General features: G+C 37.1%; 1 protein-coding gene and 1 long non-coding RNA gene across 3 annotated transcripts; one reads left to right on the top strand and one right to left on the bottom strand.

Annotated features, from left to right (window-relative positions):
• Window positions 1–4: 4 nt before the first annotated feature.
• LOC129445889 (uncharacterized) lies at window positions 5–4627 on the bottom strand. Of its 2 annotated transcripts, XM_073873862.1 has the most exons (6): window positions 4406–4484; window positions 4086–4124; window positions 3598–3981; window positions 623–721; window positions 283–495; window positions 5–181 (listed from the first exon to the last, which is right to left on the bottom strand). In XM_073873862.1, exons 3-6 carry the CDS (start codon window positions 3749–3751, stop codon window positions 138–140), a joined length of 510 nt encoding a protein of 169 aa, XP_073729963.1. In that variant the 5' UTR covers window positions 3752–3981; window positions 4086–4124; window positions 4406–4484; the 3' UTR covers window positions 5–137. The 2 variants fall into 2 exon arrangements, with proteins under 2 accessions (XP_073729963.1, XP_055062861.2); XM_055206886.2 differs by lacking the exon at window positions 4086–4124 and having other exon boundaries at window positions 4406–4627.
• Window positions 4628–6956: 2329 nt separating this feature from the next.
• On the top strand, window positions 6957–8606 carry LOC141369159 (uncharacterized). The gene is made up of 3 exons (XR_012372727.1): window positions 6957–7099; window positions 7566–7674; window positions 8440–8606. It is a non-coding gene; the product is annotated as an uncharacterized lncRNA (long non-coding RNA).
• Window positions 8607–11672: the final 3066 nt, after the last annotated feature.

Raw genomic sequence — 11672 nt, 5'->3', positions numbered from 1 at the left:
ACCCCCTTGATTTTCTAAACCGATAATGTTTGCGATTCCCATCGCAACATACCGCCAACATGTCTGGGTGACATGCTGGACAATGAAAGCTATTGACTTCGCACATCATCTCTTCTGTGTGTTTGCAAAAACAATATTCAAAAAAGCTTTTCTGAAAGGTGTCTGCACAGATATTTCCTGGCTATGACATAAAAAAAGTTTGATTATGTTTATCAAAAAGAACAAAACTCACAATATACAGTAATATAATTGTGTGTTACAATATGATTCATGCAGATTTACCCTTCCAGCCTGAACAGATTGGTGCTCCAGTAGACATTGAAGGAGCAGATACCTTCATGTGTGCAAAAGCTTCAAAGACATCAAAACGGTACAGTGTCTGGCAGCTGGTGGTGCTTGGCCAGTAACGGTAGTTCAGAAGGTCTTTCACCCCCGGAGTCCATTCTGCTAAGCAGGTAGGGCAAACCTTACGGGGCAAACAGACATCATATCGTCCTGTGGAAAAAAAGAGGTTGGACATTGGACTAAGTATGTTTTACAGAACCAACTCTTTCAACTCACCTGTCCATTCTTCATTTAATACAGAGATACAAAACAATAAGCTAGACTTTTCCAAACTTACCCGCCATGGTGACCACTGAAATATGCTTTCCAGTGGTGACCTCAATCTCATGGGTGCACTCACATATTGCCCTGTGTGTGGGCAAGGGCAATTGACATACTGCAATGCAAGAAGTTGTTTAATTTTTATTACTATAGGCCAGGGGTCGGCAAGTAACTTTGGCCGCGGGCCAATATTTTTTTTAGCCAGTAGATGGCGGGCCAACTGCTGTTGGCACACTTACGTCTTATTTTGAATTAGCCTAGTATGGGCTATCTGATCTTTTGTCAAGAAACATTGTCTTTATTTCCTATTTAAAATACGAAAGACGGCATTAAAAATGGCTAAAAACATGGTTATGGGTCTGCGTATCAATCGTTTTTTTTAAATTAAAAACAAAAATGAAAAAATTAACCACCACGGGTTTTCTGATTGTGTGCTAAGATAAAAAATTAATTACTGGATTAGACATTTTTTTATTTAACACCTTTATAGGCATAATATATAAATGAAATCATTTTAAACAGATCAAGTACTATTAGTGGTAACATATTACAGGCATTTATGCTCTCATGAAAGACTCTTACAGTCCGACTTTTGAACTGTATTCCTTTTTTTATTAATATTTATCCGGGACACACACATACACACCTAAGGTTTAAGGAGGTCTCCGCTTTTTGTCCAGCTCCGACAAGCTTCTATTCAGTAAACCGCTTGAAATACACTCTGGGTTGCTCACCCGCTTTATTTCCCGACCTGACGGGTCCGCAAAACTTAACGTTAGATCTCTTTCCCAGAATCTCAAATTCAATGTCTCTAATGAAAAAAGAGAGATGAAGTAGCCTATAACAATTATAAATGTTATACAAAAATTGTGTTCGTGCCAATATAAATATTATTTTAACATTTTATTGTTAGCAGAGAAAAAATGTCACAGAAAAAATAATGAAATATAAATAATAAATTAAATAGGACAAAGCCTCTCACTCAAATTTCTAACCAACATAAACCGAAACCATCATGCTGTTCAAACAAATTGCTGAAAATCCTCCTTTGCCAAATTTATTTTTAAAAGGAGGTAAAGATCAAAGAACTATGCGTTAGAAAAATTAATAATGGCTTTATTTTAATAGACATCTAAAACCATATTTTGGCGGATTACTTTCATTTTTTAACGAATTTACCTGCCCATTTAGTCTTAATAATTAACGGTAAACGAACTTGACTTGCTGTTCTCGAAGGTCGGGCTCGAGCCCCAAGTTCAAGTAACAGAACAGAACAGTAGATTCCTTTAAAATCTATGTTAAAAGTGTAATAGTTAAAATATTACTGCAGTAAAAGAGTTTATTTTATCATATTTTGTAGTGGTTTCTAAAAGCCTGCAAGTTTAACGTCTTCACGCGTGAGGCATTGACATGATTTACGAGGTAAATTTGCAAATGATTCATGAAGTCAAACCTCTGCAATTATTTGATTGATTGTGTTTTAGAAGTATGTTCAAATCTAATGACAGTTATGATCGCGGATGCGCTGGAAGAGAAAGAGCGGCCGGTTAAGATTAAACTAGCTATTATACGCATTTTTTTCAGGACATTCTTGCGAGCCGGTGGCAACTTGTCCACGACGCAAATATTTTTTTATCAGGTAATACATATTATTTGTAAGTGTGTTATACGCGAATAAATAATAATGAAAAAAGTTCAAAAGTCGTAAGCGAATGAGACTTACCGGAAAGGTTTCTATTCAAACCCTTATTAAAACCCTTATTAACATGTAATCTGTTAGTACCTGATCTGTTTAAATTTATTTCATTGGTATATGTCTGCTAAGGTGTTCAATTAAAATTTGTCCGAACCCGTTTTCATTCATTTTTGTTATTTTTGATCTGAGCGCACATTCAGAAAACGAGTTGTTTGATTTTAGTTCAGGAAATAAATAATAGAAAAACAAGTCGTTTTTCTTTCTTTCTTTTTTTTTGGTTTTGATTTGAAAAAACGAATGAAGGAATGATACACGGGGCCATTTTTGTAAACTGTTATTTTAAAATAAAAAAGTCTGATAAAAAAAATAAAAAAAACGGATTTCAAATTAATCCAGCGGGCCAGAAAATATTACTGGCGGGCCACTTTTGGCCCGCGGGCCGCCTGTTGCCGACCCCTGCTATAGGCTTTCATATTAGTAATTCAAACCCAACATTGACAAAATTGATACGTCATTATCACTGTTTTCTGTCAAAAAGGAAAATGCTTTAGCACATTTCAAAGCACAAACTCAAAAACAAGCAAAAAAAAATTTCTTCAGTGAGAGCGATTCCAGCTACCGTACTTTCCGGACTACAAGCCGCATCGGAGTATAAGCTGCATCATTCAAAAATACATCAAGACGAAATTACATAAGTCACAGTGGACTATACGTCGCGTTTATTATTTAGGAAATTATTCACAAAATCCAAGCCGAAGAACAGACATTTAATCTGGAAAGGCAAGTTATTCAACTAAACAATAGCAGACAGAACAGCATTCTGAATAGATGTCTGTACGTTTAAGTAATAATATCAGTTATTTAAACCATAAACCAGGGGTGGCGAATGTTGGTCCTGGAGAGCCGCAGCCCTGCAGTTTTTAGCTCCAACCCTGATTAAACCTCACCTGTCTGAAGGTTTCTAGTAACTCTTTAGACCTTGATTACCTGTTCAGGTGTGTTTGATTAGAGCTGGAGCTAAACTCTGCAGGACTGCGGCTCTCCAGGACCGACGTTCGCCACCCCTGTCATAAACCATAGCATACAGAACTTAGCTGGAAGGTTGAATAGTCTAAATCAGGGGTGTCCAAAGTCGGTCCTGGAGTGCCTGTGTCCTACAGAGTTTAGCTAAAACTTCCCTCAACACACCTGCCTCAAAGTATCTAGTCTGCCTAGTAAGACCTTGATTAGCTGGATCAGGTGTGCTTGATTAGGGTTGGAATAAAACTCTGCAGAGACACCGGCCCTAAACATACCCTGCTCACAAAAGTGAGGCTGGCCATTGTCATCCAACACCACAGCCGTTGTATGGGGAATAGGCTCCAAGTAGCCATGAAATATTGCCTCCCTGTTGTGAAACACATTCTTTTTGTGGGCCTCTATGTCACAGCTTCCACATAGAAACTCCATGTCCAGAGGAACACAATCCAGGCACCTAATGAAAGCCTCTCCAGCATGGCATTTGTTGCAAATATGCTTGATGACTCTTTCAGCTGAGAGTTTGGCATCAAGGAGCACTGGCCTAGCTGTTTTTGCTCTTGCATCAGCAAACACCTGTCGTTGTGCCCACACCGTCTGTTCTGTTGCCACCGGATACTCAAATGAGGTAAGAGCACCCCTCAACTCTTAAAGACGTGTTTCTGAAAAAGAAAAAAGGATGTGACGTCTGACCAAGTATGGTGACCCATACCTGGAAAGTGCACACACACAGCATTGAGTAGTGAATAAACATGCAAACACACACCCAGAAAAGTGGCCAGTCAATGCTGCAATGGGTCAGTACCTAAAAAGTATCAATGTCAATACCCAGCCCTAGTTACAGTACATCACACTTCAACTGAGCAAAAACATAATAAAATGACTTAACACAATGACTATGACTGAAAATTTGGCTTAGACTATGCCACACAGTACTGTGACAACCGTTTAATGTTGGTTTAATGTATTTGGACATGCCCATGGTAAACACTTAATGGCATCACAAACCATGTTATTAAGTGATACACCAGTATGAAGGTGGACGAATAGAAAATGTAGTCATAGGGATAATGCAGACATACTCACCAAGACTTGCAGTCAACTCTGGATCTTCAATCTGAGGGACATCCTCACACACTGGGTTACCCAGAAACTGAAGAGGGGGGCAACACATTTGGTAATCAAGTCTAGCAGGGTCTTAAATTATCATTTATTTTAGTCTAGAAAATTCACAAAATGTCATCATTCATCTGTCAAAGTAGGCTTACACCATCTTTACATACACCAACATTTAGTGAATTATCATTATTGAATTATGACAGCAGTGCAGTAAACAACAAACCCAATGCAGGGGCCCGTTCTTCGTACGTCGCTACCTCAGTTAGCTGGATTTGATTGTTGATGATTTGGCATGATGTTGGATTATTTGGTTCTTCGAAGCTTATTCTAAACTTGCTGTCATAGCAACAGGTCCGTAAGCTCAAACCTGCTCGGGAGCAGGCTTATTTCATGTAAACAAGATTAGTTTGTACCTTTTTAAGCGGATGTGATACGGAAAGTCTGACGCAGTCACGTATTCTCCATTATACGAGCGCAATCTGCGTAAGATGCGTGATTAATATAAAGAGCTTTTCAAATTCAACACGTAATAAAAAAGGATATATTAATTAAATCTTTTAGAGATGTTATTTAAAAAATATATAATATAACAAATATATTTTCTGTACTTGTGCGACTTGTTTTTGTGTAACAGGTGTTTTAATTATTATTCCTAAATGAATGACAAGACAAACATGCTGATCACATTCATTTTAAATTTGTTTTAATTAATCATACCCAGCACTAATAGATGTTATGTACAATAAAGACTATTACTCAGTGTGAAATAATTTTCATTTGAATAAACTAATCTCCTATTTTAGTTTTCTCTTTAGATTGTCAAGTAGCTTACAATGTCATGCATGAAAGGGTTTTCGTTTAGTAATTTCTATCTGTTCTATCTTTAAAACGTTGTCTACAAATATGTTACCCCCTGTCCCTGTTCTGTGACAAAAAGGACCAAAATAACCAAATAAGTGTTTTGCACATATTTTCACATATCTTTATCTTTTTTACTACACTTTTCTGTGCAGACTCAGCAGATGCAGGACTTTCAGTTAACGTGGAATACTGCTAATACTGCTAATATAGTCAGAAATCAGTTAAGAATAATGCAATTGAAGTAAACTTATTTAACCACTTGCATATAGTTTCTCTAAAGGACTACCATCTGAGAGGATTTCTTTACTGTCATGTGCATTGCTATCAGAAACGGTTGCATTTTATAATCTTTTGATGTAGAATAACATTTACATTCACTTACTGCACATCATACTTTATTTACCACATTCTTGGAACCTGCTAAAAGTGTTGGTGTATTATCTACAACTGCACAAAAGAGAGGAAAACACTATCTTATAATAAACTACAATTAATATTCATCAGGAATTAAATTGTTGCATTGGCTGTGGGTTTAAGAAAGAGCAACTGCTCCAGAGATGATCTGCACAATCAGCCAGTTTAGAGACATCACTCCTGCCAGCACATCACATGAAGATGGTGGACCACCACTTGTTTTTTTTCTGCTTTTTAAGTTGCTGTTACAAACAGACAAAATAGCATTTAACTGTTTTTAAAAGAGACTTAAAGTACTTTAGGAGCATCAAATTTTAATTACAATCATTAATTTCAATCTTTGACAAGCATAGTAAAGATATCAAGATTATATTTTTACAGAAAATTTTACATTATTTATGGTGATTTATGTACAAAAGTAGCTTTAACTCGGTTTTTAATTTAAGTGTCATAAAAAGTTCACAACCTTTCATCAATAGCTCTCAGCCTGCAGGGGTTAAAAAATGGGCGTGTTCTTGGCCATTGTAACAACTGGCCAATCACAGCGTGGCTGATCAGTGTTTCTACTATCGATATGTATTGCCTTTTCTTGCAGTGCACGAACGTGTATTGATCTCAGATAATTCAATTCTTTAATACTAATCATCAACAGCAGTGGTGTTCAAAGAACCAAATAAGCGAGATCATAATTAGTGAGATCTAAATATCTCAGATGTCTCATTTGATGAAAAAAGGAGTAAACTGCGCTTCTGTGATCCAAGACAATCCGGTGCGACCAGAGCAGGACGGAACAATATACAACAAGGAGATCGCCGGTGCAACACAGATGTCTGTATAAAATTATTTTAATAATAAAGATGCACAACAATGACTGTGACTAACGTTTCGATGCACAATTACATCTTCATCAGAGTCCTGATTGATATCAGATGGACTCTGATGAAGATGTAATTGTGGATCGAAGCGTTAGTCACAGTCATTGTTGTGCATCTTTATTATTAAAATAATTTTATACAGACATCTGTGTTGCACCGGCGATCTCCTTGTTGTATGTCTCATTTGATCTCGGATGTATTAAGCGACGTACGAAGAACGGGCCCCAGGTCTTTGTGCTCTCTGACGTTTCTCACGCCTGCATGTGACCGATTTCTTTATCCTGTTCCTCTTTCTTTTTTGAGGAATGGCAGAGCTTTGCATTGCCATTGCAGCCTATATGAGGAAAAAAGTAAATATCAATATCAGCCTACCTTATAGTTATGATAACTTGGTGGATGTTTTTTTTAAACAATTGATAAGAGCACTATCAATAGTGATTTTCATAGAAATGGGAGTAAGTAAATTTGTCTTACCCTGGCCTCATGGAGAAGAGCATGACTGATTTCAGAGGCCATATATAGGTGTGTGTGAAAATGAGAGAGACAACAGAGAGAGACAGTAAGAACAAGTGAGAGAGTGGCTCTTAAAAATGCCTTTGTTTTACTTTGGATCGAATAATCTGCAGAACAGTAAGCAATCTGTGGAACAGACAAAAAACATTATTAAAAAGACATCTGAGAAAAATAATAATTTCTACATTGACTCACAAACATTTGAGTACACAATAGTAATTTACTTGTTACATTTAACCAAAACAGTGCAAAGAATAAATATTAAATTTTGGAGACCAAACAATAGTGTTAAAATTATTGTTTTGAACTATATCATAATGTCTGTGAAGCACATGGGTGCACTTCCCAAACCCAAACTATTTCTTCAGTAAGAGTGGTTGAAATTAAGAGTTTAAACCTTTTCCATTGACAATGTCTATGTTAAAGTGAATTTCCCAAAGAAAAAATAGCAGTGTGTAACAGAGTGCCAACACTGTGGTTGAGTATGCATTCTGGTACCACATAAACCAGCCTAGCTCTCTGGTGTTGTAATCAACCTTTTTTTGGACAGTGCTTTTTATGTCTTCCTTTTAGGTTGTTTTCACATATATTGGTGCGCACCGTGGTGCGGCCTCGGAGCGCACCAAAATACATTGTATCATTTTTCAGTTAGTGCGGTCCGTGTTCACATATATATATTTTTTACTTTACTCGAAATGCCGCACCGTACACCATGTGACAACGGTCAGCGCTGTCATTGGTCTCTGACAGCTCTTACCGTCTCATGACAACCCCCACGTTTCCACGACAACCAGCCTGACAGAGAGAGCGCAGCTATCAAGATGCGGAGATAAACAATGCACGTCTTTGCGAAGTTTCTTTGCTTTAACGCGAAATTGCGCAGCTGTTCTATTAAAGCCTTTCTCACGGAGCCGTTTGTTAAAAAAGCCCGTAATGTCACTATTTGTGTGTGGAGGACAGCAATGCATTTATACAATCATCAGCTCAAACGTAAAGGAGACAGAGAATCTCTGCAACGGACCAGGATTGGCTTTTTTGTTGTTAACCCACAATATAACACCCGGCTCACGTCACAACGGAAGCCCAGTGGCTCAAACATGTGGAGAACTTCCTGTATTTGGTTCGGCCCGAGGTCCGGCAGTGTTCACACCACAGGTGGGTCGCACCAGAGTTCGGCGACAGCCGCTCCGAGACCACCTGTTTAGAACGGTCTCGGAGCGGCCGTTTAGTGCGCACCCGAGTGCGGCTGTTGTGTTCACACTGACCCAAACGCACCGTACTCGGAGCGACACGTCATTTGGGCCGACCTAAACAGTGTATATGTGAAAACACCCTTAGATGTTGCGTAGCCTTAATTATTGATGTTGTTTCCGTGGTCTGAAATGCAAATTCTAAACTGCTTAAGCATTATTGCAACTAACAAACTGAAAATCCCCAGGATGAAACCGACACTTATGCAAGTGTTAGGTGTGACAACAACGTCGTTTGGTGCGGGAATAAACAAGGTGGTGTAAAAAAATCAATAACACGGACTTGAGATACCTACAATAACGATCTGTGGACAGTTATTAGTGATGTTACCAGTGACACCGAAGCTCCGAAGCGTGTGTCAAAAAAAAGAACCGATTTTCATTGAAGCTTTGTATCAAAGCTTGATTCGTTCTGGCAAAATCACGTGACCAATGACGTCCGAAGCTTCGTTTCACACACACCCACGTGACTGCTTCGTTATCTGATTCAAAGGGTTGTGCGATGCGCAGCGCGCCCTCATGGGTTGTATTGGAGTATTGCATTACACGGAATCGATTACTGTATAGTGAGTTTATGATAGATAATATATAATATATTAGTAGTAAAAAGCCTTTTCTGCACCACTTAATATCATGATATATTTTTTAATTGGTTCACACTTTATACTTTTGAGAAAAGGTCTATCCTTAATTTGTTATTTTTGTTTGAAGTACCATTCGCATGAAATGGAACATGCTTTGGTCATGTATTTAATATAGTGTTACATTTATTTATGAATCTATCCTTAATTTGTCAATCCATTAAGTTTTGCTTTTATAATTAAATTAATATGTTGTTTGGTTGTGGAACATGTTGTGAAACAGCTCTTTCACCAGCAGAGGTCCTCATTGAGCTCTGATTTGAAAAGCTTCGAGTAATGAACCTTTTTCCGATACAATTAGGTTGAAAGCTTCACTGCTTCAAGAAAGCTTCACTTCGCCATCACTAACAGTTATCCTCGCTGACGCTGTGTAGCTAAAAGACTTCTTCTAGGGTTTAAACGGCGACTGGTAACCATCGTAATATGCGTATTACCGCCACCTTCTGCTCCGGAGTGCGGAACAGACAGATTTATATTATATTTATCAGTCCCTAAAAAAACAAACAAAGTAAGCTTAACTATTTATTTCACTTGACCATTCTATTTATTAAAACTCCACTTTTCTTTGCCACTTTTCGCGATAGACACCCGAGTTTGTCCGTGTGTCTGTCTACCACGGAAGAATCCGTGGTGCCACCACAGAAATTCACAATAAGCAAAAGGCAACAAACTTAATTGTATGAAAGCTTTGATAGATGAGAGGTTGACAGGTTAATTGCTATTGTATACACAGTCCTGAAGACTTCTAGTGTCAAAACGAACAAACTACTGTAGCCAATATAGCCTAATGGACGAAACTGTGGTGATCATGAAAGATACGTGACACCATTACGGGAGATTTCGTGACACCATCACGGATCAGCGCTCAAACGACCACAGAAAAATGCCTCAGGCAGGATGAAAAAGTATTTCACCTGAAGTATTTTTAAGTAGGTCTAAGCATATTTAAAGTGATAGGCTTACGTTTCCAAATCAGAAACCGACGTTAATCGAGGCAGCGGGTGTTGAATCAGTCGATCCGTGTGGGGACCACGTAAAAAGAGCGACTGCGGTGCAGTTTTGAATCCGGTATCCGTGGGTGGACCACGGGTGATGCCTGTCATTGACTTACATTGGTATCACTTCCGTGAACCCATCACGGAATTTTCGTTGATTCCGTGATGACACCACAGATTCTGAGTTAAGGGTCCGTGCACATTACACGGAATTCTGTGAGATCAGGTTGGTATCTTAATAAAATGTATTAATGTTTTTTTTTTGTTGGACCAAACCAAAATAAATGACTAAAAACTGAACAGATATGTTTGTGTAAAATGTATATTATTGTGGTGTATTCATCAAATAAAATAAGTATTTAACTAACCGATTATTTCTAATTGATATCCTTAATATTTCTTGTACATTTTAATCAATATATTTGAGAATATCACACTTATATACTTAAGTTTTTAAAACCTGTAATATTTGCTCATATCAAATTAATATTATTTGTATTTAACATCAACTACGTTTCACTCCTAACTTTAACTATGATTTACTTGATATTTTTGGTGAAACATTTTTAAATGATATTATTTGAGTGAATGTAGGCAAAAAATGTTTTAATAGATCACATTAATTTAAAAATCACAGAGCCAGCGGTTTTTAATTAGCAGCAAAAGAAACTGTGCATTTTGCGGAGGAGAAACACCTTAGAAACTCCTCAAAAATCCTGGTAAGTGTTGAGTTTATGAATATTTACATTTACAATATTTACTTTGTTAATGAAATATCATCTGTGTTCTTGTGTAAACAACTTTAATTTAATTTATCTGAATACTGTCTGAGTCTGTCATGTTAACTGGGTACAGTAACAGCTTTCTGTGCACATAGGCTGCTAGAATAATCGTGACTATTTTTATTTTACGTATTTATTCAGGTCACCAAAATGTTAATATGACTTTGCCACTTGAAATGTGTGTAAAATAATCAATTTCTGATCGTTTTATTACTGCACAATGTGGCTGTATGCGTAGACAAACACGCCGTGTCGCGTGGCGTGCAGGACAACTCCCATGCAGGTATCTCAGTTGAGTTTCGCATTCAATAGCTTGAGCAGTCAGACAGAGTCTACTCCCTACCCGGAATTTGAGAGACCTCTCAGAGTTTATTCAGCTCATTGTATTTGAAACTTCTACACTGTTTGTCATTTTGAATGTACACTTAGTGTCATGTGTTTTACTTGTCATATTTGACAAACAAATGTTAAATAAATAACGTGTGTACAATTGCTTTGTTTATCATTGATTATTGATGGTTTAGTATGAAATAAATTCACTTTACATTAATACTGTAAATACAACTATTTTTTAGTTTAGTTTAGTTCTTTTTTAGTGGAATTTTTGATTACATCTACTCAATTTTATTTGAGATAGGAAATAAATTTAATTATTGAAATATACTAGATTTACAGCTTTAAAATTTATTCAATATTTTAAGTGTAAAAATGTTTCACAAAAAAAATTTGAGTAGATCATAGTAAAAGATTTTACAGTGTGTCCTGTCCATCTTAGCAGACATATACCAATGCAATAATTTAAACAGATCAAGTAATGCTATATGCTAACAGATGGCATGCATTGTTTATGAAGTAAATATGAAATAATAACATATTTTACCTGGCCCACTTATTCAGCTCACA

Source organism: Misgurnus anguillicaudatus, chromosome 12 (genome assembly GCF_027580225.2).
Source record: "Misgurnus anguillicaudatus chromosome 12, ASM2758022v2, whole genome shotgun sequence".
Classification (NCBI taxonomy): Eukaryota; Metazoa; Chordata; class Actinopteri; order Cypriniformes; family Cobitidae; genus Misgurnus; species Misgurnus anguillicaudatus.
This window is presented reverse-complemented; position numbering and strand designations above follow the sequence as displayed.